The sequence below is a fragment of the Pleurodeles waltl genome, chromosome 12 (assembly GCF_031143425.1).
Source record: "Pleurodeles waltl isolate 20211129_DDA chromosome 12, aPleWal1.hap1.20221129, whole genome shotgun sequence".
NCBI classification, from domain to species: Eukaryota; Metazoa; Chordata; class Amphibia; order Caudata; family Salamandridae; genus Pleurodeles; species Pleurodeles waltl.
In genome coordinates this window covers 203199709-203225786 of record NC_090451.1, presented here as the reverse complement: position 1 = coordinate 203225786, position 26078 = coordinate 203199709, and the positions used below count along the sequence as shown (strand labels likewise).

General features: G+C 49.4%; 1 protein-coding gene across 1 annotated transcript in view; it reads right to left on the bottom strand.

Annotated features, from left to right (window-relative positions):
- The window catches only part of CTU2 (cytosolic thiouridylase subunit 2), a 94511-nt gene that overhangs the window by 29334 nt on the left and 39099 nt on the right, over positions 1-26078 (bottom strand). The window contains exons 10-11 of the mRNA XM_069217105.1: positions 25159-25250; positions 4382-4482 (exon numbers count right to left, since the gene is read on the bottom strand). Coding sequence (XP_069073206.1) covers positions 4382-4482; positions 25159-25250 — 193 coding nt within the window. The remainder of the gene's footprint in view (positions 1-4381; positions 4483-25158; positions 25251-26078) is intronic.

Sequence of the window (26078 nt, the reverse complement as noted above, 5' to 3'; positions counted from 1 at the left end):
ATTTAGACCATGGCCTGGTGGCAGTGGCAGACCGGCGACTTCCAGAAGGGGTCTTTTGAGAGTCTTGGGATGGAAAAAAGGGGTCAATTTACACCCGGATTGCACAGAGGTAATCTCATGACTCTCGGTGTCTGATTAAACGTCAGTGTCAGAAGAGTCCTGGATGAAAAGAGCCTCATCCTCCTGCTGGGGCTCTGCCTGTGTGTGTGTTACCTCCCCAAAGATGTCTGGAGGGTCATCTGGAGTCCTGTGCCACATTTCCAATTGACATGCTCTTCGGTCCCGAAGCGTCTTCTTCGCTCGGAACAACTTACATGTGTCACAGGTAGCCTCTTGATGATCGGGAGTGAGGCAGAGATTACACACCAGATGTTTGTCTGTGTGTGGAAATTATGTGTGGCACTTAAGGGAGAAACTGAATGGAGTCAGCTCAGCATATTCGGCGGTGCCGCATGGAAGATAAGCCTGAGTCAGGTGTAGACTCCCCGTACAGTGCGCGGTTGGAGCCCGGACTTACGATTCGAAACGAGCGCTAGGGTGGAAGAAGCACATTTGGAAAACAATACTGCTGAAAGAGGGTAAGATAGAAGAAATATTTTGAACCGTGGCAAGTCAAAGACGGAGCGATGACACAAGTCTGAACCCGACGGCAGACAGAAAGTAATTTAACAAAGGAGTTGATGCCCATTGCAGTGCTATGAACACTTTTCCAGCCAACTGCAACTCTTACAGGCTAGCCACCGTTTTTATGGAGGGACTGCTTTACAGTCTGTGCAGAGCATGTATATCTACAGCCACATATGCCAAAAGGAAAATGGTATTTACCCAGTAAGCATCTGTTCGTGGCATGCAGTGCTGTAGAATCAAATGTGCCCTCTCTCCTCCCCGGACGCCTGTGGCCATTGCAGCTACATTATATTTGTATATGTTTTTACATATGTATTTACACTTGCATGTACATCTTTTACTCTATATTTTTCTTACACTCCTTTCTCACCCACATGAGGTAAAACAATCTAACAAAGGAGTCGATGCCCATGCGCACTATCACCGAGAGGAGGAGTCACTCGAACTTGTGACTCATAACACTTCCTCGACTAAAAACAGCTTGCGCCACCCCGGAACCAACACTAGATGGCAGGAGTATGCAGAGCATGTGTATCTACAGCCACACATGCCATCAAACACAATTTTTCTGCTAAAATCTGCAGATTTGGTAGCAGACGGCAGATTCTATGACAAATGCAGAAAAGCCAAAATTATGCAGAAATCGCACCTGCTGCAGAATCACATAATTCCAGTGGGCTGAGTATAAGAAAGGCTGCCACAAAATGATATAGTGTTTAAGATAAAACAAGTCTTTCAAAGAATACATTTTAGCAACAGGTAATCAGAATGTACCCAGTGCTGTGGACTGAAATGGGGTGCAGTGGATTGGATTGAGGTGGATTAGTCTGGACTGGGTTGGGTGGATTGGATTTGAGTGACAGAGCTGGGGTGGATTGGATTTGAGTGGGGTGGGGTGGACTGGATTGGAGAAGACTGGAAAAACTAGATTGGATTGGGGTGGATTGGAGTAGAGTGGGCTGAATGTTTTGGAGTGAAGTGGACTAAATGGAGTTGGGGTGGAGTGGACTGGATTGTGATAGAGTGGGGTGGAATGGAGTACAGTGGTAGATTGGAGTGAGTGGGGTGGATTACAGTGGGGTGGACTGAAATGGGGTGGTATGGATTGGATTGGGGTGTGGTGGGCTGCAGTGCTATGTATTTAATTGGGGTGGATTGGAGTAGGGTTGACTGGAGTACGGGATTGGAGAGGAGTGGACTGAACTGGTATGGGTTGGGGTGGATTGGAATGGATTGAAGTAGGGTGGAGTGCACTGAAATGGAGTGGTTAGAGTGGGGTATGGTGGATTGCACTGAGGTGAGGTGCACTGGATTGAATTGGTGTGGGGTGAATTGGATTGGCGTGGGGTGAATTGGATTGCAGTGGGGCGAATTGGAGGGGGATGGACTGGAGTCAGGTGGACTGGATTGGAGTGCACTTGGAGTGGGGTGGTTTGGAGTGAGTGTGGTGGACTCGGGTGTACTGGATTGGAATGGGGTGGGATGGACTGGAGTGTGGTGGGGTGGGGTGGATTGGAGAAGGGTGTGTTGGACTGGACTGGAATGGGGTGGGGTGGGATGGGATGGATTGGAGTGGGTTGGATTGGATTGGAGTGGAGTGGGGTGGGGTGGGGTGGGGTGGGGTGCGGTCGACTGGACTGGATTGAGGTAAAGTGTATTGGATTGAAGTGGGATATATTGTACTGGCCTGAACTGGGTGGAATGGTGTGGGATGGACTGGATTGAAGAGGGGTGGAATGTGGTGTATTGGAGTAAGGTGAACTGCTGAGGTGGATTTGAGTGGGGCAAATTCGATTGGGGCAGATTGTTTTGGATTGGAGTGGATTGTCTGGGATTGGAGTTGGGCAGGGTTGGAGTGGGGCAGGTTGTTTTGAATAAATGTGGGGCAGAAAGGAGAGGAGCAGATTGAAATGGATTGGAGTGGAGCGGACTGTTTTGGATTGGAGTGGAGCAAACTCTTTTGCACTGGAGTGGAGAAGACTCTTTTGCATTGGAGTGGGGCACACTTTTGGATTGGAGTGGGGCGGGTTGGAGTGGGACAGATTGTTTTGGAATGGAGTGGGGCAGACTACAGTGGGGCAGATTATTTTAGACTGGAGTGGGGCAGACTGTATTAGGGTGGCTTGTAGTGGGGTGGATAGGGGGAGGTGGACTGGATGGGATAGGGGTGGAGTAGACTGGATTGGGGCATACTGTTTTGGATTGGAGTGGGGCAGATTCAAGTGGGACAGATTGTTTTGGGTTAGAGTGGGGCAGACTGGAATTCGGCAGATTGTTCTGGATTAAATGGGTCAGATTGGAATGAGGCAGATTGGAGCAGGGCAGATGGTTTGAATTGGAATCGGGCAAATTGTCTTGGATTGCAGTAGCGCAGATTGGAGTGGGTCAGATTTTTCCGAACTGGAATGGGGCAGATTGTTTAGGATTGGAGCTCACTGGAGTGTGCTAGATGGGAGTAGGGCATATTGTTTGGATTGGAGTGGGGCAGATTAGATTGGGGTGGGTTAGGAGAACTGGAGTGGCTATTTGGTTTGGATTGGAGTGGGGTAAACTGGTGTGTGGTGATGTAGGGCGGAGTGGGGTGTACTGCACAATTATGTTTAATTTCGGAAATTACACATAATAAAGAAACCGTGTTGATTTGCAATATTTAGAACAAGATAATTGTCATCTCTTGAGAACAGTGCCATGAGCGAACACAAAACAAAAAACATGCGCACAAAGAGAGAAAAGATGATTTGGCACAATAAAAGAAAGTTAGCTAGACAAATTAAAACTTGGCAATTTTGTTTGTTCTGCTGCGCACGTTTTTCCAGTCACAAGCCTTCTGTTTTCAGGGCACTAGAAGTTAAACAGAACAAAATAGTACCTCAATGACATCTGGAGCAGCAGACAGGCACGGATTAAGTTGAATCAATCAGTGCTTGATTCCCTGCTCCACAAGGAGGAACGGAAATCTTGTTTGGCCTGAAGTGACGAATTATGAGGCTGTAAAGAAGCCAACAGATAGTAAGCAACAGGCTGGCTCCAAGCCCTTCACACAACAGAGTCTTGCAAACCAGTCACAGGCGCTAGTGCATGCACTTGCAAGCTCGATCCTAAAAAGACTGGAAATACTCTCAAACTACAGACCAATCTCTCAATTGCCGTTCCCTAGTAAAATCTTGGAAACTGCAGTATTTCAGCAAATACTGAGCTATGTGATTGCAAAGAATCGCCTGCACAGATGGGTTTCAGAGAAGGACATAGTACATAACAGACAATTTGATCTGTGCTAGATGAGCTAAGGGGTATGGCAGATGACGATACACCCACTGCTCGGATACTGCTTGATTCAATAGTGGCTTTCTGCACCGTAAATCACACTACTTGTCTGATCACGCTTGGAAAGATAGGGTTAGGTGGAACATCTTTAAAACTGTTTAAGGACTTTCTGTCGAACAGTTTTCCCCCAAACAAATTAAAATCCATGAATCTTCACAGAGAAAATGTAAACTTGGAGTCCCGCAGGGCTCCATGTTGTCACTGCTGCTCTTTAATTTTAACTTAGATCCACTAGGCCAGTGCCATGACACTCCAGAGGTGTGAGAGATGTGCTTTATAAAACAAACATAAATGTTGCCATACAATACAATAGTAGATGTGCTTAATAGAAAGGATCATAACGTATCTGTTGAATCCCCTCAAGAGACACAGGACACATTTAACGTAAGGGGAGGACTGTATTGAATAGAAGATGAAAATACCTACATACCAAAATGAGTGTCCAGAGAACACATGCATAGAAGACAACGGTCCATTACATAAGCAGAAGCGTTCATTTTTCTGGGAGTGACACCTAGCTTCTCACTAGTCCTAAAAGAAATCAAAAGAACAAAGAACAGATTAAACTTAAAGAGAATAATCTGGCCTTTTCAGAACAAGTTCTATCACACAAGACATCCAGTCTTCTTAGACGGTGCTGGAGTTTTTGAGAACTACATAATACTGCTCTTCACTTATCACCTCACTTCTGTGATCAGGTGACAAACCGCACCATCTCAAGGAAAAATCCAAATTCTGGTTTAACAGATAAGTAATGAATGTATGTAGTGATGAAGCGCCAATGTGTGTCAGAAGCAGCTGTAATTTGCTCAACCATGCAGGGAGGTTGCAAGGACCTAACCTGCAGTGGTGCCTTGTTCTCTCACCGAAGGGTGGCAGTCTCCAGAGCTGCCTGTGTGTTACCCCAATACGTACAACCACCTGGCTGCTGAAGGTAGTGCAGATTTCCTCTATCCCACACCTAATTCTTCAGTGTCTTTTTAATGCCTCCTTTCCTTCAACATGGACTTTGCAAGTACCACAGAAAGCTGCTAGTATTGCTTATTGTGGCAAGACAGAAAATGTGGTATGCTTCCATAAAGAAGGCAAGCTCCTCAAACTATTTTTCAGGACATGCAGTACTGCCTTGGATCCACGAGACCATGAAGGGGGAGCTCTTAAGTTGTATTACTCTGGAAAGCAGGTAGTAGCAAATAAGTACCTTTTCGAATATTTGTCCTAAAATAGCTCATTCTAGAAGCTGTAAATCAAAGTTGACAAAATCAGGCAAAAAAAAATGAACATTTACAAGTATAGTCTTAGCACAGTGGATGAACAAGCATGTATCTAGCAAACGAGTTACAGAGAACAATTGGAGCTTCCCTCTGCATGCTCTTCATATAAATGGGAACGATATGAACCAAGATAGACCTGGCCACTTGACAATCAGTGTACCTAAACGAACATGGGAGTGATATGGTGTCTTTCTCGGATTGAAGATGGCTCAGACCCTTCGGTCCTTAATCCTCTGCAATCTACTGATGTCATAGTAAGCTGTCTCAACATATTAATTTGTCTAGTGCGCTCTGAAATAAATTGTATGTCTAATCAGCACCATTATGTTCTGTGCCACCTAGAAAGATGTGAGGTTTTTGACTATCAGCAGATGAGAGCCACAGAGTTTAAAAAAAACATAATTTGTTACTCGAGAAAGGGAGCTTAATAAAACAAGCAGAATAATTACTTGTTGCCTGGGGTCATAGATAGTACCATCTTGAAGTTATTGATGACTGTATACACGAAAGGGGCAGGGAAAAACACCAATGTTCATTAATAGTCCCACTGTGTGCGAGTTTGCCCTGATTTTATTAAATCTTACACAAGTCATGACACATGGTTCTTCTTTTTTTGCTCTTGTCCATCTGGCATACAAATTATATGTCACCCACCCTTTAAAAAAATGCATGATGTGCTTGGAGGATGCTGGCAAGTAAACGCATGAACACTTTAAACAGGACAGGTGAGAGAATCAACATTTCCAGGATACCACAAAAAAAAGAAGAGTGCTTTGACTAGAAGGCAGCCAGGTTTTATCAGAAAATGGGTCTCCAAAACCAAAAACAGCAGCCACCACATGATAACTTTCCCAGACAGCCTGATCTCATTTACCAGCTGCTTAATCAGCAGAAGATCAAAAGAAACACAGTAGGGGGGGCATGGCCGACCGCTGGGGAAGATGGCCACTGCCTAAAGCAGCTCTTGCAACCCACCCGTGCTAATCCTCAAAAATCCGATCGCTGGTGCAGCTGAGCCTCCGTACCAAAGGCGGCAGCACCTGGGGAATCTGCAGATCTGCCAATAACGACTGTACGAGCCCCGAGGACGGGAAACTTGGCCGGGCCTTAGAAGTGCAGAGCAGCCACAGCCTGGAGTAAGTGGGTGGGGAGAAACGATCCCAGCGGATCGCCCAGACGAGGTGTGACTTGATATATAAGCCGGGGAGTGCTCCATGAGGCCTGTGACACCACCTGAAGGAGCGGACCCAGGCATGTGCAGCAGAGGCCCGAAGGGCAGACAAGGCCCAGTGGGAGTGCGGCCCTGGCTGCTCGCAGTGGAAAGGAGTACTACTGGAGAAGTGGCACAAGAAACAAGTAGGGTGAGTGCAGCTCATCACCATCGCGCCCCTTGCTTGGCGCTTGTAAGCCAAGGGTGGGCAGCAACTGAAGGCCCTCTCAGGTCTAGAATGAAGCAGGCGCCATGTGGCGGGAGGAAGAGGTGCATCCATATTACTGTGATCTGTGGCAGTAAAGAGACTGATCAGCAACCACCCTGGCTTCCTTTCACAAGAGGCAAATTCAGAGTTCCACCGCCCCATATCACTAAGGCAATCCTGATGGGGCAACCCTTGAGAATTGGTGCACCCCCAATGAAGAGAGACAGTACCATCCACGTGGTCTAATGCACCCTGGACCGCCGCTATTTGCGAGTAGTGTGCAACAAGGAACGCAGCCCCAACAACAACCATCGAGCTCCGGGATGAGACTTCTGTGGTCACAGTTGGGGCCCAGCTCTGGGCGCTGGAGGTCGGGCATTTCTCACACATGGGGAGAGGGGGCTGTGGCTACCCACTCCCGGAGCCATTGAGCCGACAAGCAGTCAGAAAAGATAGCGGTCTGTGCATGGGCAAGCTGAGTAAGAGAACACACCGACCTGCCGCTGTAGTTGTGGTTAGGCTGCAGGGTGGCTTTCACTTCCCCCTCCGGTGGGGAGTGATGAAGGTCTTCCCTCGCACCCCCGGATACATAACGTTGCCCAATGGCCCTTAACATGGATAATAATGACAGGTGACAAGGGAGACCGCACAACCCACCAAACCAAACAGGAGAAATGATACCCATAGAGACCGTCAACAACACAGAGGTCCACATAATGCCGCCACCTGCAACACAGCCTCCTGTGGAAGAGTAACCCCTCACACTCCAAGACATTATGGCAACGATCACACGACTGCACACATCCTTAGAAAGCAAAATTGACTCTGTATCCACTTAAGTCACTTTGATCAGAGCTGATTTCCGAAATATGAGAGTTAGATTGACAGACGTTGTGGACACAGTCACAACCCTCCAGGCTAAAAATGTGACCCTGAAGACCCAGGTCACAGAGCTGCGGGCAGCCACAAGGGTGCACGAGGACCAGAAGAAAGACTTTGAGGGCCACTCCAGATGAAAATGTGCAGATTATAGTTATCCTGGAGAGATCTGGGCAGCCAACGGTTGATCTCTTCATCGAAGAGGCCTCTCCAACTACTTCTCGAACGAGCGGGCCCACTTAGTTCTGGGCACTTATGGAGCTGTTCACAAAAAAATGGGGACAAGGAGGTTAACTGGTCCACTGTACGTCCTCCCTTTGCATAACGTGATTGTCAAAAAAGTACACTGTTCCAAAAACAAATATGTAGATTCCAAGGTGTCTCGAATGTAATTACCTCAGAAGCAAGGGCCCTCAGGTCTCATCATCAGGCTTGCTCCACGCCAGACTGGTGCTGCAATGTCTGACGGGACCCTCAATGGGGTCACTAAGACAAACCTCTGTGCAGAACAGACGAAACAGTGGAGAGAAAAAAAAAAGAAAATAAAATGGACTCAACTTCCCTCAGGGACTTCCTTTACTTAGTGACAGAGAACGTTGGTCAGGGTTAAAAACAAGTGTGAGTCTAAGGGAAATAATGACCCTTTGTTCTTGCAAAATGTGGTTGAGAATACTGTTTCTGATACCACTATATAAGTCAACATGTTTCGCGCCTACTCATGTCTTAACAGATCTATTGACGCTTCTTCAGGACTGCAAAAAAGCCTTCTCCAATCAAAACAGACAAAATATTAAATGATAATAATGTTTTAGCACAGGTGTCTAGTAGTGAGGCTCTACTCACTCAATTATTCAATGGGCTCCTGCACGTATCCCATACCACCCAATCTGGAGGCACAGTTCTTTTAAGGGAGGGCACCCTGACAACTTGCCATATTACAGAGGTGAAACTTCCGTGCGTCTCGCCTACACTGCTTCGTCTGTTCTGCACAGAAGTTTGGCTTCGTGACCCCATTGAGGGTCCCGTCAGACATTGCAGCACCAGTCTGGTGTGGAGCACGCTTGATGAGGAGACCTGAGGGCCCATCCTTCTGGGGTAATTACATTCGAGACACCTTGGAATCTACATATTTGTTTTTGGAACAGTGGACTTTTTTGACAATCACTTATGGAGCTGCCCTGTGCTGCAGAGATACTGGACTGTAGTGATTAACTGTATTAATGCTGTGTGTGAGCAGAATATGGAACTTGATCATAAATGGTGGCTTCTTCATATTTGGGACGTATCTGACCTGAGTCGCATAGACCTTATCTTGGTCACCCTAGGGCTGATGGTGGCAAAGTGCAATATTGTATGGCTCGGGCTGAGTCACCGCCACAACTGAAAGACTGGAAAAGTGAAATGGATTGGTGCATGTTTGTGGAAGAAGTGGTTTATGAGGGGAGGGAGACGCCATCATAAGTGGATAAAAGTGTGGGGCAAATGGAACAATTATAGAAGAAACCTGTGTACAGTAACAACTGAGCCTGGCTTTGACCTAATAACTGGGGACTGTACTGTCTTTCGGGAAGGGATGGGCGGGGTGGATGGACCTGAAGATGTTCAAGGGATTGTTGAGTGAGAGACCCTCCGTCTCGTATATTACGATCATTGTATTGTAGTGTGTGATGCTGTACTTTGCTTTCTGGTATTGTATTGTACTGACACATAAATTAATAAAAAGAATTGTTAAAAAAAAGTACCGGGGGCGTGGCTTCAGGAGTCAAGATGGCAGCCGCACTTTGAAAGTGCTCTGGACCCCTCCGTCATCCGCCCTAAGTAATCGCCGTACCTGGACAACCTTCGGTGGCCACGATTCCCCCTGCGGATGCCCCGACCGGCGCTGAACGAGATGCAGCGTTTGTAGCGGCCGCGGAGTGCTTGTGATCCTGTGGGGCGGTCCCGGACGCGGTGACTGGCATGGCGGCAGGGGGAGGCCTTGCTGACTGAAGGGCGCTCCCCTTCAGGGGACGCCGAGTAAAGAACAGCGCCAAAAGCGAGGGGCGCGCGCGACTTCTCTGCCGGCGCGCTCCAACAGAGCCCATTATGAGAGGACCCGGATGGAGGGATCCCCGGACCAGCCCCCGGAAGGTGGGGCCGGTGCCTGAAGGTCTAGTGGCTTTGAGAGCTGCCCCGGCCTGCGAGAGGTTCACCGACCTATCTGGGCCCACGGCGCAACGCCATCGGGCGGCCCCGTTGGAGGGGTGCACGGACCCGCGCGGAGTGCCCCCGGGGCGTGAGCCTGGAGGGAGAGCCCTGACACGCACGAGAGGGAGCGGGGGCCGGGCAGACCCCGCGGGACACTGGAAGAAGGGGGGGGGGGGGGCAATCGGCCGCCCCCCAGAAACAACAACGCGAGGTTTCTTGCAGGTGGGGCACCCAGGGGAGTGACACCTTTCTCCTGGATTGGAGCCCGACTCGGCGGGCTTCGGCTGTGGGGCCCCTTGAGCTGCGGCCTCTTTCTGCTGGGGCCGCCCTGTGTGGGACGACTGGGGGTTCCCCCCCCTTGGATTAGGAAAGGAAATCAAGACAGCAGAGATGGGTGATGACGGGGCGACCTGCTCTGGCGCTGCGGGGGTTAACAGAGACATTTGCCTGAGCCTGTGGGCCAGGCTTGTGGATTGCTGGCCGGGATTCTTGGCTGAGTCCAGTCTCAGAGTGAAGTTGTCTGATAGCCTCTGTCGAATCCGGGGTTTTGGCCCGAGACGGACTGAGGTGGACTTCTGGGGCTGAATGCGAGGCCCGTTTCACACCCTGATCTTACGTCTAGGGGAGTGGGGACCCCGGGGCCCACCGGTCCCCCTGGCGACGGCAGAGCGGTGTGTCTCGTTGCCCTGCCTGACACCCCCTGCTCTGGTGGTCTGAACATTTGCCCTTCTGAGGCCCTGGAAACCAGTGGAGAAAGAACTTCAAGAGCGGAACCGCGCGAGGCACCGGTGCGGCGTTGAGAGCCCCCCGCGAAGCCATGGGCAAAGATAAAGCATCAAAACACCCATCAACCTCCCAACCAAAGATTGACCAGTTCACAGCGCCGGCCACTAAGCGGAGATGCCCCCGTCGGGGACCCCGCCTCGCCAGACGGGGTAAACGCCATCCTACAAGCGATTCAGACCTTGCAGCTCGCCGTCACGACTAAAATTGGTGAGGTCAGAGAGGACGTCGGCCTTATTAGACAGGACCTCAGGAACGCAGTGGGTCGTATCACCCCTGTGGAGGCCCGCGTTTCGCAGACTGAAGACGACCTGGCCGACCTCCGGACCAAAAGTAACCCAGCTGCTGTCCCGCACTGGAGAACTGCACCGGCGTGCCGAAGACGCGGAAAATCGATCCCGCCGCAACAACCTCTGATTCATAGGATTTCCAGAAGGCGCTGATGAAAACAAAACATCCGAGTTCTTGGAACAATAGATCAAAACCTGGATGCCGGAGCACGTACTTTCGCCATAGTTCGCCATCGAGCGGGCCCACAGGGCCCTGGCCCCGCGACCTCCTTCTGGAGGCCCCAGAAGACCCATTATTGTGCGTTTTTTAAACTTTAAAGACCGGGACAACATCCTGAGAGAGACCAGACGGGTTACCAACCTCTGCTGGAACAATGATAAGATCTTAGTATTTCCTGACTACACCAGAGAGGTCCAGCCCGTCGCCAGTCCTTTGAGCAAGTCAAACAGAAGCTACGGGCGATGCAACTTTCATACATGCTCCTCTTTCCTGCACGCCTAAAGGTCATCATGGCCAACAAAACATTCTTCTTCGACTCGCCTGAGGAGGCATGGAACTGGTTGACGGAGGAGGGGATCGGGAGCCGGAAAGGCCCGCCGGGGACGGGCGCTGCTGCCCGGGAGGACCCTGGTCCCCGACTGGCCCCGCGGAGAGGTCGCAAGCGCACCAGGTCCAGAAAGGGGGAGAAGAAGGGGGGAGAAGAAGGGGTCCGGGAGCCTGGCCGGACGGGACCCTGGAGGGGAGACGGGCCCTCATCAGATGTGAATGGGGCGAGGACTCCGGGCTCTCGTTCCCCGGTGCAGACATCAGCCGGCGACAACCTGAGCCAATCCCCCATACTTGGATAATAATTAACGTCTCCTCGCGGGAGGACATGGCCTCACATGAGGCCACCAGACATACATTGAAACATACAGCGGGGCCGGCCGCCGCCCTGCTCTCTGGCCATTGGGCCACAACTAACTTTCATTGTCTAATGGTCGAATATTCCGTCTGAATGGAGGGGTCCATCACTTCGATATAGTAACAATCCAACTGGCTGCGTTACCCAGGTTGGGTAGTTGGGCGATGTAAAGAAATGGCTCCCTGTTGCAGTTACCCCCCACTTTTTGCCTGATACTGATGCTGACTTGACTGAGAAGTGTGCTGGGACCCTGCTAACCAGGCCCCAGCACCAGTGTTCCTTCACCTAAAATGTACCATTGTATCCACAATTGGCACACCCTGGCATTCAGATAAGTCCCTTGTAACTGGTACTTCTAGTACCAAGGGCCCTGATGCCAAGGAAGGTCTCTAAGGGCTGCAGCATGTCTTATGCCACCCTAGAGACCCCTCACTCAGCACAGACACACTGCTTACAAGCCTGTGTGTGCTAGTGAGAACAAAATGAGTAAGTCGACATGGCACTCCCCTCAGGGTGCCATGCCAGCCTCTCACTGCCTATGCAGTATAGGTAAGACACCCCTCTAGCAGGCCTTACAGCCCTAAGGCAGGGTGCACTATACCATAGGTGAGGGTACCAGTGCATGAGCACTGTGCCCCTACAGTGTCTAAACAAAACCTTAGACATTGTAAGTGCAGGGTAGCCATAAGAGTATATGGTCTGGGAGTCTGTTTTACACGAACTCCACAGCACCATAATGGCTACACTGAAAACTGGGAAGTTTGGTATCAAACTTCTCAGCACAATAAATGCACACTGATGCCAGTGTACATTTTATTGTAAAATACACCCCAGAGGGCACCTTAGAGGTGGCCCCTGAAACTTTACCGACTATCTGTGTAGGCTGACTAGTTTTAGCAGCCTGCCACAAACCGAGACATGTTGCTGGCCCCATGGGGAGAGTGCCTTTGTCACTCTGAGGCCAGTAACAAAGCCTGCACTGGGTGGAGATGCTAACACCTCCCCCAGGCAGGAATTGTCACACCTGGCGGTGAGCCTCAAAGGCTCACCTCCTTTGTGCCAACCCAGCAGGACACTCCAGCTAGTGGAGTTGCCCGCCCCCTCCGGCCAGGCCCCACTTTTGGCGGCAAGGCCGGAGAAGATAATGAGAAAAACAAGGAGGAGTCACTGGCCAGTCAGGACAGCCCCTAAGGTGTCCTGAGCTGAGGTGACTCTAACTTTTAGAAATCCTCCATCTTGCAGATGGAGGATTCCCCCAATAGGGTTAGGATTGTGACCCCCTCCCCTTGGGAGGAGGCACAAAGAGGGTGTACCCACCCTCAGGGCTAGTAGCCATTGGCTACTAACCCCCCAGACCTAAACACGCCCTTAAATTTAGTATTTAAGGGCTACCCTGAACCCTAGATAATTAGATTCCTGCAACTACAAGAAGAAGGACTGCCCAGCTGAAAACCCCTGCAGCGGAAGACCAGAAGATGACAACTGCCTTGGCTCCAGAAACTCACCGGCCTGTCTCCTGCCTTCCAAAGATCCTGCTCCAGCGACGCCTTCCAAAGGGACCAGCGACCTCGACATCCTCTGAGGACTGCCCCTGCTTCGAAAAGACAAGAAACTCCCGAGGACAGCGGACCTGCTCCAAGAAAAGCTGCAACTTTGTTTCCAGCAACTTTAAAGAACCCTGCAAGCTCCCCGCAAGAAGCGTGAGACTTGCAACACTGCACCCGGCGACCCCGACTCGGCTGGTGGCGATCCAACACCTCAGGAGGGACCCCAGGACTACTCTGATACTGTGAGTACCAAAACCTGTCCCCCCTGAGCCCCCACAGCGCCGCCTGCAGAGGGAATCCCGAGGCTTCCCCTGACCGCGACTCTTTGAACCTAAAGTCCCGACGCCTGGGAGAGACACTGCACCCGCAGCCCCCAGGACCTGAAGGACCGGACTTTCACTGGAGAAGTGACCCCCAGGAGTCCCTCTCCCTTGCCCAAGTGGAGGTTTCCCCGAGGAATCCCCCCCTTGCCTGCCTGCAGCGCTGAAGAGATCCCGAGATCTCTCATAGACTAACATTGCGAACCCGACGCCTGTTTCTACACTGCACCCGGCCGCCCCCGCGCTGCTGAGGGTGAAATTTCTGTGTGGGCTTGTGTCCCCCCCGGTGCCCTACAAAACCCCCCTGGTCTGCCCTCCGAAGACGCGGGTACTTACCTGCAAGCAGACCGGAACCGGGGCACCCCCTTCTCTCCATTCTAGCCTATGCGTTTTGGGCACCACTTTGAACTCTGCACCTGACCGGCCCTGAGCTGCTGGTGTGGTGACTTTGGGGTTGCTCTAAACCCCCAACGGTGGGCTACCTTGGACCAAGAACTAAGCCCTGTAAGTGTCTTACTTACCTGGTTAACCTAACAAATACTTACCTCCCCTAGGAACTGTGAAAATTGCACTAAGTGTCCACTTTTGAAACAGCTATTTGTGAATAACTTGAAAGGTGTACATGCAATTTTGATGATTTGAAGTTCCTAAAGTACTTACCTGCAATACCTTTCGAATAAGATATTACATGTAGAATTTGAACCTGTGGTTCTTAAAATAAACTAAGAAAAGATATTTTTCTATACAAAAACCTATTGGCTGGATTTGTCTCTGAGTGTGTGTACCTCATTTATTGTCTATGTGTATGTACAACAAATGCTTAACACTACTCCTTGGATAAGCCTACTGCTCGACCACACTACCACAAAATAGAGCATTAGTATTATCTCTTTTTGCCACTATCTTACCTCTAAGGGGAACCCTTGGACTCTGTGCATACTATTCCTTACTTTGAAATAGTGCATACAGAGCCAACTTCCTACATTGGTGGATCAGCGGTGGGGTACAAGACTTTGCATTTGCTGGACTACTCAGCCAATACCTGATCACACGACAAATTCCAAAATTGTCATTAGAAATTCATTTTTGCAATTTGAAATTTTTCTAAATTCTTAAAAGTCCTGCTAGGGCCTTGTGTGTTAAGTCCCTGTTTAGCATTGTCTTTTAGAGTTTAAAAGTTTGTTAAAGGTTTGAAATTAGATTCTAGAAACAGTTTTAGATTCTTTAAAAAGTCTTCCAACTTTTAGCAAAATAATGTCTGATACAGAGATGAATGTGGTGGAACTCGACACCACACCTTACCTCCATCTTAAGATGAGGGAGCTAAGGTCTCTCTGTAATATAAAGAAAATAACCATTGGCTCCAGACCTACCAAAATTCAGCTCCAGGAGCTGTTGGCAGAGTTTGAAAAAGCCAACCCCTCTGAGGATGACTTCACAGAGGAAGAAATTAGTGACTTGGAGGGCAATTCCCCCCTTCCAGTCCTAAATAGGGAGACCAGGGCCTCTCAAGCCCTGTCTCCAAAAATGATAGTCAGAAATGTTGCTTCCCTCACAGGAGGGTCCAGCATTTCTGAAATCACTGAGGATGCTCTCAGTGAGGATGACCCCCTGTTAGCCAGGATGGTCAAAAGATTGGCTTTGGAAAAGCAGCTCCTAGCCATAGAAAGGGAAAGAAAAGAGATGGGCCTAGGTCCCATCAATGGTGGCAGCAACTTAAATAGGGTCAGAGATTCTCCTGACATCCTAAAAATCCCCAAAGGGATTGTAACAAAATATGAAGATGGTGATGACATCACCAAATGGTTCACAGCTTTTGAGAGGGCTTGTGTAACCAGAAAAGTGAACAGATCTCACTGGGGTGCTCTCCTTTGGGAAATGTTCACTGGAAAGTGTAGGGATAGACTCCTCACACTCTCTGGAAAAGATGCAGAATCTTATGACCTCATGAAGGGTACCCTGATTGAGGGCTTTGGATTCTCCACTGAGGAGTATAGAATTAGATTCAGGGGGGCTCAAAAATCCTCGAGCCAGACCTGGGTTGATTTTGTAGACTACTCAGTAAAAACACTAGATGGTTGGTTAACTGGAAATGAAGTGTGTGACTATGTTGGGCTTTATAATTTGTTTATGAAAGAACACATTTTAAGTAACTGCTTCAATGAAAAGTTGCATCAGTATCTGGTAGACCTAGGTCCAATTTCTCCCCAAGAATTGGGAAAGAAGGAAGACCACTGGGTCAAGACTAGGGTAACCAAAACTTCCACTGGGGGTGACCAAAAGAAAGGGGTTACAAAAACTCCCCAGGAGAAAGTGGGTGACACTAGAAACAAAGAAAAAGAGTCCTCTGTAGGCCCCCAAAAACCAGAACAGGTGGGTGGGCCCCAGGACACAACCCAAAACAAAGGTGGGTACCAGGGTAAGAACTGGGATGCCACTAAGGCATGGTGCCACAACTGTAAACAGTCTGGGCACCACACCAAGGACACTTCTTGTCCCAAAAACAAACCCCAGAACAAAATTCCTGGGGTAACCAGTGTAGCCATGGGAGATGACTCCTCAGATGAGGAGGTCTTCCTAGCCTTCAACTGGAAACAGGGCCCAACAGGTGAGTTGGAGATTCCAGAGGGAAGTAGACACTTCCACCACCTACTGGTGAATGGAATCCCAACCACTGCCCTGAGAGACACTTGTGCCAGTCACACTATTGTGCATGACAGGCTGGTGCTCTCAAACCAGTACATCCCAGGTGAGACGGCCAGGGTAAGAGTTAGCCTAGACAGGGTCACTAAGAGGCCTGTGGCTTTAGTGCCCATAGAAGTGGGTGGCACTCTTAGCTGGAAAAGGGTAGTAGTCAGTACAGACCTCCCCCTTGATTGTCTCCTTGGAAATGACTACCCAGAGGTTAGTCAGAGCCCAAGAGAGGAACTGGTCCAGTGCCAGTCCTCTCCCAAGGATTCTGGAAGTCCTGCCTCTGCAGTAAATGCCAGCAGGCCCCAGAAGAAGAAGAAAAGAAAACAGAGTAGGAAGGGTGGACAACCTTTAGCCAAGGTTACAGCAAGCCAAGGAGATTCTGCTCCAGTAGGGGAGAACTCCAAAAATGGCCCTGATAAAGTCCAACCTGACCCACAAGAAGTCCTGGCTAGTCAGGCAACTGTTAAACCTGAGTGGGTGGCTCCTCAGCTAACAGAAGAAAGAGTGGAAGAAGGGTGTTTACTACAAGATGTGGTAACCCCCCACTCTAATACAGCAGACAGGCAACCTGAACCCAAAGAGGCCTGTAACTTAGCCCCTTCCCTTTTAGGTGAAGAGCTAAAGGTGTGGTTCTGGGCACTGACAGCTGTCAGTGGCCTCTGCTGGGTGTTAGCCTTTATGGCTGCACTATCCTTAGCATGGTGGTCTGACCCCATGCCAAATAGCAAGTTAGGCCCCCTGACCCTGTTGGTCATGGTGGGGTTACTCCAGCTCTGGGTAACCTCTTTGGGTAAGCTAGGGATGACCCTGGCTAAGATAAGATTAGCAGAGGTGGATACCTCTAAACCCAAAATAAAAAGAATGGGTGGAGACATTGAAGAAGCAGACAAGAGGCAATTCAGACTAGGTCCTATCACTGTGGAAGTGGGTCAGTTCCCCAAAGGGAATGACCTGAACAGAAGGATGTAAGGCAGAGTAGGCCCTGCAACTAACCAGCCTATTTCTCCTACTCTTCCTCGCCTGACAGACTAGGAAGACTCTCCCAGCTTGGGCTGAGTCTCCTGGCCTGTGGGCTGGGGGGGGCTTGTGTAAAGAAATGGCTCCCTGTTGCAGTTACCCCCACTTTTTGCCTGATACTGATGCTGACTTGACTGAGAAGTGTGCTGGGACCCTGCTAACCAGGCCCCAGCACCAGTGTTCCTTCACCTAAAATGTACCATTGTATCCACAATTGGCACACCCTGGCATTCAGATAAGTCCCTTGTAACTGGTACTTCTAGTACCAAGGGCCCTGATGCCAAGGAAGGTCTCTAAGGGCTGCAGCATGTCTTATGCCACCCTAGAGACCCCTCACTAAGCACAGACACACTGCTTACAAGCCTGTGTGTGCTAGTGAGAACAAAATGAGTAAGTCGACATGGCACTCCCCTCAGGGTGCCATGCCAGCCTCTCACTGCCTATGCAGTATAGGTAAGACACCCCTCTAGCAGGCCTTACAGCCCTAAGGCAGGGTGCACTATACCATAGGTGAGGGTACCAGTGCATGAGCACTGTGCCCCTACAGTGTCTAAACAAAACCTTAGACATTGTAAGTGCAGGGTAGCCATAAGAGTATATGGTCTGGGAGTCTGTTTTACACGAACTCCACAGCACCATAATGGCTACACTGAAAACTGGGAAGTTTGGTATCAAACTTCTCAGCACAATAAATGCACACTGATGCCAGTGTACATTTTATTGTAAAATACACCCCAGAGGGCACCTTAGAGGTGCCCCCTGAAACTTTACCGACTATCTGTGTAGGCTGACTAGTTTTAGCAGCCTGCCACAAACCGAGACATGTTGCTGGCCCCATGGGGAGAGTGCCTTTGTCACTCTGAGGCCAGTAACAAAGCCTGCACTGGGTGGAGATGCTAACACCTCCCCCAGGCAGGAATTGTCACACCTGGCGGTGAGCCTCAAAGGCTCACCTCCTTTGTGCCAACCCAGCAGGACACTCCAGCTAGTGGAGTTGCCCGCCCCCTCCGGCCAGGCCCCACTTTTGGCGGCAAGGCCGGAGAAGATAATGAGAAAAACAAGGAGGAGTCACTGGCCAGTCAGGACAGCCCCTAAGGTGTCCTGAGCTGAGGTGACTCTAACTTTTAGAAATCCTCCATCTTGCAGATGGAGGATTCCCCCAATAGGGTTAGGATTGTGACCCCCTCCCCTTGGGAGGAGGCACAAAGAGGGTGTACCCACCCTCAGGGCTAGTAGCCATTGGCTACTAACCCCCCAGACCTAAACACGCCCTTAAATTTAGTATTTAAGGGCTACCCTGAACCCTAGAAAATTAGATTCCTGCAACTACAAGAAGAAGGACTGCCCAGCTGAAAACCCCTGCAGCGGAAGACCAGAAGACGACAACTGCCTTGGCTCCAGAAACTCACCGGCCTGTCTCCTGCCTTCCAAAGATCCTGCTCCAGCGACGCCTTCCAAAGGGACCAGCGACCTCGACATCCTCTGAGGACTGCCCCTGCTTCGAAAAGACAAGAAACTCCCGAGGACAGCGGACCTGCTCCAAGAAAAGCTGCAACTTTGTTTCCAGCAACTTTAAAGAACCCTGCAAGCTCCCCGCAAGAAGCGTGAGACTTGCAACACTGCACCCGGCGACCCCGACTCGGCTGGTGGCGATCCAACACCTCAGGAGGGACCCCAGGACTACTCTGATACTGTGTCCAAGTGGAGGTTTCCCCGAGGAATCCCCCCCTTGCCTGCCTGCAGCGCTGAAGAGATCCCGAGATCTCTCATAGACTAACATTGCGAACCCGACGCCTGTTTCTACACTGCACCCGGCCGCCCCCGCGCTGCTGAGGGTGAAATTTCTGTGTGGGCTTGTGTCCCCCCCGGTGCCCTACAAAACCCCCCTGGTCTGCCCTCCGAAGACGCGGGTACTTACCTGCAAGCAGACCGGAACCGGGGCACCCCCTTCTCTCCATTCTAGCCTATGCGTTTTGGGCACCACTTTGAACTCTGCACCTGACCGGCCCTGAGCTGCTGGTGTGGTGACTTTGGGGTTGCTCTGAACCCCCAACGGTGGGCTACCTTGGACCAAGAACTAAGCCCTGTAAGTGTCTTACTTACCTGGTTAACCTAACAAATACTTACCTCCCCTAGGAACTGTGAAAATTGCACTGTGTCCACTTTTGAAACAGCTATTTGTGAATAACTTGAAAGGTGTACATGCAATTTTGATGATTTGAAGTTCCTAAAGTACTTACCTGCAATACCTTTCGAATAAGATATTACATGTAGAATTTGAACCTGTGGTTCTTAAAATAAACTAAGAAAAGATATTTTTCTATACAAAAACCTATTGGCTGGATTTGTCTCTGAGTGTGTGTACCTCATTTATTGTCTATGTGTATGTACAACAAATGCTTAACACTACTCCTTGGATAAGCCTACTGCTCGACCACACTACCACAAAATAGAGCATTAGTATTATCTCTTTTTGCCACTATCTTACCTCTAAGGGGAACCCTTGGACTCTGTGCATACTATTCCTTACTTTGAAATAGTGCATACAGAGCCAACTTCCTACAGGCGACAGATGCTTCCAGGGTTGAAGTATGGAGCGGGGGGAGAGTTGGGGGGTGTGAAGTTAACAAAGAGACTTAGAGAGATTATTTTATTAAGTTTCCTTTTGCATGTCGTTGCTATTATTTTTGCTTTTCTTATTATTGTTTGCCTGGGACAACCGTACTCGGACCCCTTACCGGGTTCCCAATTCCCTGATGCGTTGACAGAATGGAGAATTGGCCCACACTAACTCAAGTACTGTCGTGGAACGTTAATAGTCTGCTGGACAAAATGAAGAGGTCCGCAGTGTTTAACACTCTCCGTAAATATGCCCAGTCAGTGGTCCTGCTGCAGGAGACGCATCTCCTTGGCGCTCACTGCCCCATGCTAGCGAGAGGGGGTTATGATAAAGTCTACCATTCAGGCTTTACACGTGGATCAAGGGGGGTGGCCATTCTTCTCCACCGTTCATTGCCCATAGTTGTCACTTCTACGAAATCCGACCCACAAGGGAGATTCGTGGTGGTGTCCGGACTGCTTCACGGATCTCCCTGCAATTTTGTTTGTGCTTATGCGCCCCTGGCCGGTTTCGACAGATTCCTGTGGGAGCTCCGCCCGGTTCTGGCGGACCTCCCACAGGGTGCCACCCTGGTGGGTGGAGACTTTAATTCAGGACCCGACCCGGCACCCAATGTGGCACCTGAATGCCTGGCACCTACAAGAGGACGAATACACCCAGGAAATCAGAAGAGCACCTCTCCCAATATTATGAACATAACTTGGGTTCTGTGCAATCCCCAGGCACAATATGGGCGACGGGCAAGGCCACCCTTCGGGGATATGCCAAACATCTTGTACGTATCCGGGAACGCGCCTGTGATGAACAGCTATCGGCCTTGGAGGCCAAGGCATTACGACTCGAACGCCAAGGCTCAGGAGTCTTGCACGCCTCCACACTGAGATAACTCACCAAGATTAGGGAAGAGCTCAAACACCTAGCACTTGAATCTGCAAAACATATCTGGAAAGCGAAGGCAGTCCGTATATATGGCTGGGGAGACAAGAATGGGAAGCTCCTACACTGGTTGGCCACAAGACCCCTAGCCGACAGGGTCATTCCGGAAATCCTTGGCGAGTCAGGGACACTTGTCAGATCCCCAGATGACATTGCACAGGCATTTGCCGCATACTATCCGTAGTTGTACGCGGAACGCCACAAACCCTTGGCAGAGAGAGATTCTCCCCTTCTGATGGACGTTGTGCTTCCTCGGATCTCTCAGGGGACTAAAGAGGTCTTAGACACAGGCTTAACCCTTGCAGAGATAGCAGAGGCAATAACCAAATTATCCTCAGGCAAAACCCCTGGCCCAGACGGCTTTCCGTCCGAACTTTACCGTCGATGTAGCGACATATTAAGCACCCACCTCCTCAACATGTACGAGGAGGCTGAGAGGGTGGGCCACTTCCCACCTGGGATTGACCAAGCCACTATTGTGGTAATTCCAAAGACTCAGCCTACGTCTCGCAACTGCTTGGCATACCGGCCCATTTCCCTACTCAACACGAAATCAAAGTGCTGGCAATAGTACTCACCACTAGACTGAAGCCTGTTCTCTCCTCGTTAATCCACTCTGACCAATGCGGGTTCATGCCATCCTGCAGCACGAGACACTGCATTAGGCGACTGCACTCAGCTCTGGCACACCGTGGAGTCCTGTCTCGGTCACCGCTGGCCCTTTTTCGCCTAGATTTTGAAAAGGCCTTCGATAAATTGGACTGGTCTTACCTGGAACAAGTCCTCCGACATAACTGGATTGTACCAAAGTTTTGAGGTCTCGTCAAATTACTCTACTCCAACACGACGGCCCGTGTCCAGGTGAAAGGGGTGGTCTCCGATTTACTCCCCATTCGTCCAGTACTCGCCAGGGCTGCCCCCTGTCCCCGCTGCTCTTTGCCCTTGTGATAGAACCCCTGGCGAAGCTGTTGCAAGAAGATCCCCTGATGGAGGGTTGGGCATGGCCCGAGGGCCCTGAAGACAGAGTGGCACTATATGTGGACGACGTGCTCGTCTACGTCTCAAACCCGGCCACAAGCGGTCCTTGGATCCTGGAACTCTTGGGCCTTTTCTCTCAGGCCTCGGGTCTGACCTTGAACCCCAGTAAGTCCCTCCTGATTCCTCTACACCCTTCTAGAGAGTGCATCGATTGGCAAAGTGATATCCCGATCCGTAAAAACAACTTCATATACTTAGGCATACACATAGCCTCACTGCCCGAACAGGCATGGGAACTAAACATCACGCCGCTCACCAAAAAAGTTAGAGCTGATCTCAAGAGATGGATGAGCCTGCCCCTCAATCTATTGGGAAGAATAGCTCTCTACAAAATGATGATACTCCCCAGATTCCTATACCTCCTACAGAACTTTCTACACCCAATCCCCCAAAAGTGGTTTGTCGAGGCAGACACAGTGGCTCGTCGGTTTCTGTGGCATGGCTCCCGACCTAGACTGGCCTTAGCCACATGCCAAAGAGACACCTATGAAGGAGGGCTAAGCATTTCAAATATATACCTCTACTACCTAGCCACGCACCTCCTAGTGATCAACGACTGGCTGGGAGGAGGCTCGTGCGACCCTGCCTATAGATGTGAACTTCAGTCACTTGGTCACTCTGGCGTCTTTGACGTCCTATATGGGGTCGTGTTCCCCTCGACACTCCGGATGTCATGAAGATAGTACTGCTGGGCTGGCGTGCGGCCCAAAGGGTGACGGGTTGGTGGGGACGCCTTACCCAACAGACTCCCCTGTGGCAGGGGACCCACTTACATGAGGTCTCAAAATTAGAGGGATTCCGAAAGTGGAACATCATAGGGATATCTACCCTTCGGGACATCTGGGGGAATCACACATGAGATCCTTCGCAGAACTCCGGGAATCATACTCCCTAAATAACACTCAATTCCACAAATACCTACAGCTAAGACATGCGCTCTCGGTACATGTTAAACCAGGGGATGCCATCCCAGAACATAGCCCTATGGAGGCAAGAACCCTGATGGGAGACCTGGGTAGGGGAGGGATCTCCCAGCTTTATCGTGCCTTACTCGCTAACACAGCCCCCCCTCTTACGGGTCTTCGGCGGAGATGGGAGGAGTGGGTGAGCCCGATTGAAGATTCAGACTGGACAGATGCATTGATGGCCCCTAAGACACTAGCTATATCGTCCCGATTTTGAGTACTCCAGACACTTTTCCTACACACAGCCTACCTCTCGCCTCTGAGGCTCTTCAGGACGGGCCTACGGCACACCTCCGCCTGCCCCCGATGCTCCAGCCCCGACGCTGACTTCTTCCACATGGTTTGGGACTGTCCCGTCATATTGACATACTGGAGGACAATAACGAGACAGATCTCCGGGGTTCTACAAACGGAAGTGGAGGCAGCCCCACTCCCACTCCTTCTGGGGGCTATGGGGGATCTGGACTTAGGGAGAGCGGACCGTATCTTTGTGGTGTGGCGTGTCTGGTGGCAAAGAGGGACATCATGACGGATTGGAAGGCAGGAATAGCTTCCACACTGTCCAAATGGAAGAGAGGGGTTGATTGGTGTGCGATGTGTGAGAAACCCGTATATGAAGCCAGAGGATGCCCAAACAAATATAACAAGATATGGGGGAAGTGGGAGGGCACGTGGGAGGCAGAGACTGCTGCAGAGGAGGGTTCACCTCAGATGGGTCCACGCAGAGGGGGCAATCCCCAGACAGGGGCTCCCTCCGACCCCCTTCACCTCACTTGACGATAACCCACAGGTCGGGCGGAGCTTTCCAAACTCGACACCACACGGCACATTGGTCCACGCATACTATGCGCCCACAAAACTTAAACCTGAAAGAATCAGGTCCCTGGTCATACCTCGGTTGTCCCAATCACTATTATACCATATGCTCCTTACATTCTATAATTCGTACTTGACACTTTTTCATTACATATTGTTTTACTTTAGGTTTTATCGTTTAGTGCCAAGGAAGGAGTTCATATCACAATGCTTTTACCAATTGTATGTTTCATTTTCCATTATTTTGGTTTGGTGGATATGCATATTTAGGTTTTGTACCTGTTTGAAATCAATAAAAAATATCTTTATAAAAAAAAAAAAAAAAAAGTATCACAGAAGTGTCAAAAAGATTCAAGTTCCTCTAGTGCCATCATTCCTTGCCCACAGCAGCCTATCACTCACATGGACCCAGATCCCAGGACATGGTCAGATTAGCCCATGTTATCTAGTAGAGTACTGAAGGTGCTACACACAAGTTTTACACACACACACAGTGAACAGGATAAAGAGGAAGAGACATCCAGGGTGTGAGTGATCAGACAGTGCACCGAAGTAGCCTTGGTTTGGTTAAAGAAGTAAAATTTTATTTGTTAAGCATGAAGGTGCTTGAAAGAGAAATGCTCCCTGCAAAAAGGTTTTAAAGAAAACTTACATGCATTAAGCTCAGGAAGAGATGGAGAGCTGCATGAGCTGTAATTTGTTTTCATGGCGAATCCGTGCTGGAGGGCTTATTTACTTGTGGACAATCATTCCTCAACAATGGATTTTTTCCTTTCTTAGAGCTAACTGGTTGCATTCTAAAACTCTATCACCATTTTACTTGCACTGTTCTTGTTCTGTTCCAGCCCTTTATTCCTTTCCTAGACATCTCCATGGCTGAATCTTGCTCCCAACACAATCATTTGTTATAACTCAGAAGATGTGACCGGATTACTGTGTGCTTGTATTAAAAGGGTCACAAGTTGTGGGGAAGGCCCATTCCCATTGCTTGAAATATTCTCAGAGATAGATAGGTTGGTATACTGCTCACAGACAGATGTTGGTAGTCACTACCTCTTGATAACATTTAGTAAAATTAGATCTGATCTACCGATTGCCTTGTTAGATGCAACGCATTGGAACGATTTGTTTTAATTTCTTACGAAGAAACTGGCCAACATTCAAAAATAATTCCATGAATTATAATGACTGCATGAATGTGCAAAAGGCAGTCACCCAGAGCATAATTCTCACCCATCGCACATATCGGCATTACTACAGGGAAAACTGTAAACTGCCTATATCAAGGACACTGAATGAACGATACCTGAAGCACGAACGCAAGTTGGTCACATATTGGAGTAGGATGTACATTGGGTGTTCTTTTACTGAATAAAATAAGTCTTGCTCCCCAGATCTAATTTTTAGGTAACATAAAATAATGTATTATATCCTGAATGCCCAATGCATGTATGCTCAACTGAAGTCACCTTCTAATAAAGTTGTCTCATGCTGTGAGGTGTCAAGGTCTTGCATTACCTGTACACGGTGCTCACGGTGGATGGGAAGTCGGCCTGAATCTTGGTCATGAAATCCTCGGTCAGTCTGTGTATACTCGCCTTGGCGGAAGCCTAGGAAGTACAAAGAGAAGATAAAACACAATTAAAACCTGCTAATGAAAAAGCAACAGAACCATTCCGGAACTCTCAGACCTCAGACCATGCATAGAAAAATCATCTATTGGGCACAACAAGAGGCCATTAGCTCCTATGTGGATTTACTTAGGAAAAAAAATGGTGCAGTAAGTACTGGTATATAACCACCCTTTATTGCATGTTGAACAGGAAATCTATGTCTCCTCTCCCTCCCCTAGGGATTTGTAAAAGGTGTCCAAATGGTGCCTATATTTCCAAGTAGGATGCACTATGGATTTAAACATCCAATATAGTACATCATATTCCCATTTTTTGGAAACATGGAAATTGGCTACAGACCAAATTGATTTACCCTTTCTCACAGCATGGTTAGGGCTGAAAGTCAGTATCGAAACCTAGTGCTACCATTTTCACAATCCAGAACTTAGGTACTAGACCACAGCCCCAACTCTGATTAACTGACTGAAATAAAGTAAAGAGAAACGCTGGGAACACAAACGCTCTGGTTATACACTGGCTTTCGTTGACCCTTCAATCACCAAAGCTGTTTCACCTCAATATATAGAAAAGCAGCTTGAGCCAGCTATCTCGATCACTCCTCATCGCCTTTCGAAAAAGGAATACTGTAGTCACAAACACAAACCCAAATTTAGCAAGTGAAGCTCTGGATTCGAGATTGACACTAACTATTGCTAGAAATGAGTGGACATTATTGAAGTCTGTCCATTTTGCCCATCTATCCCCCCTGCATCTTATGTTTCTGCATTCGTCTTCCAGTTCTGATTAATGTTTGTAATCTGTCAT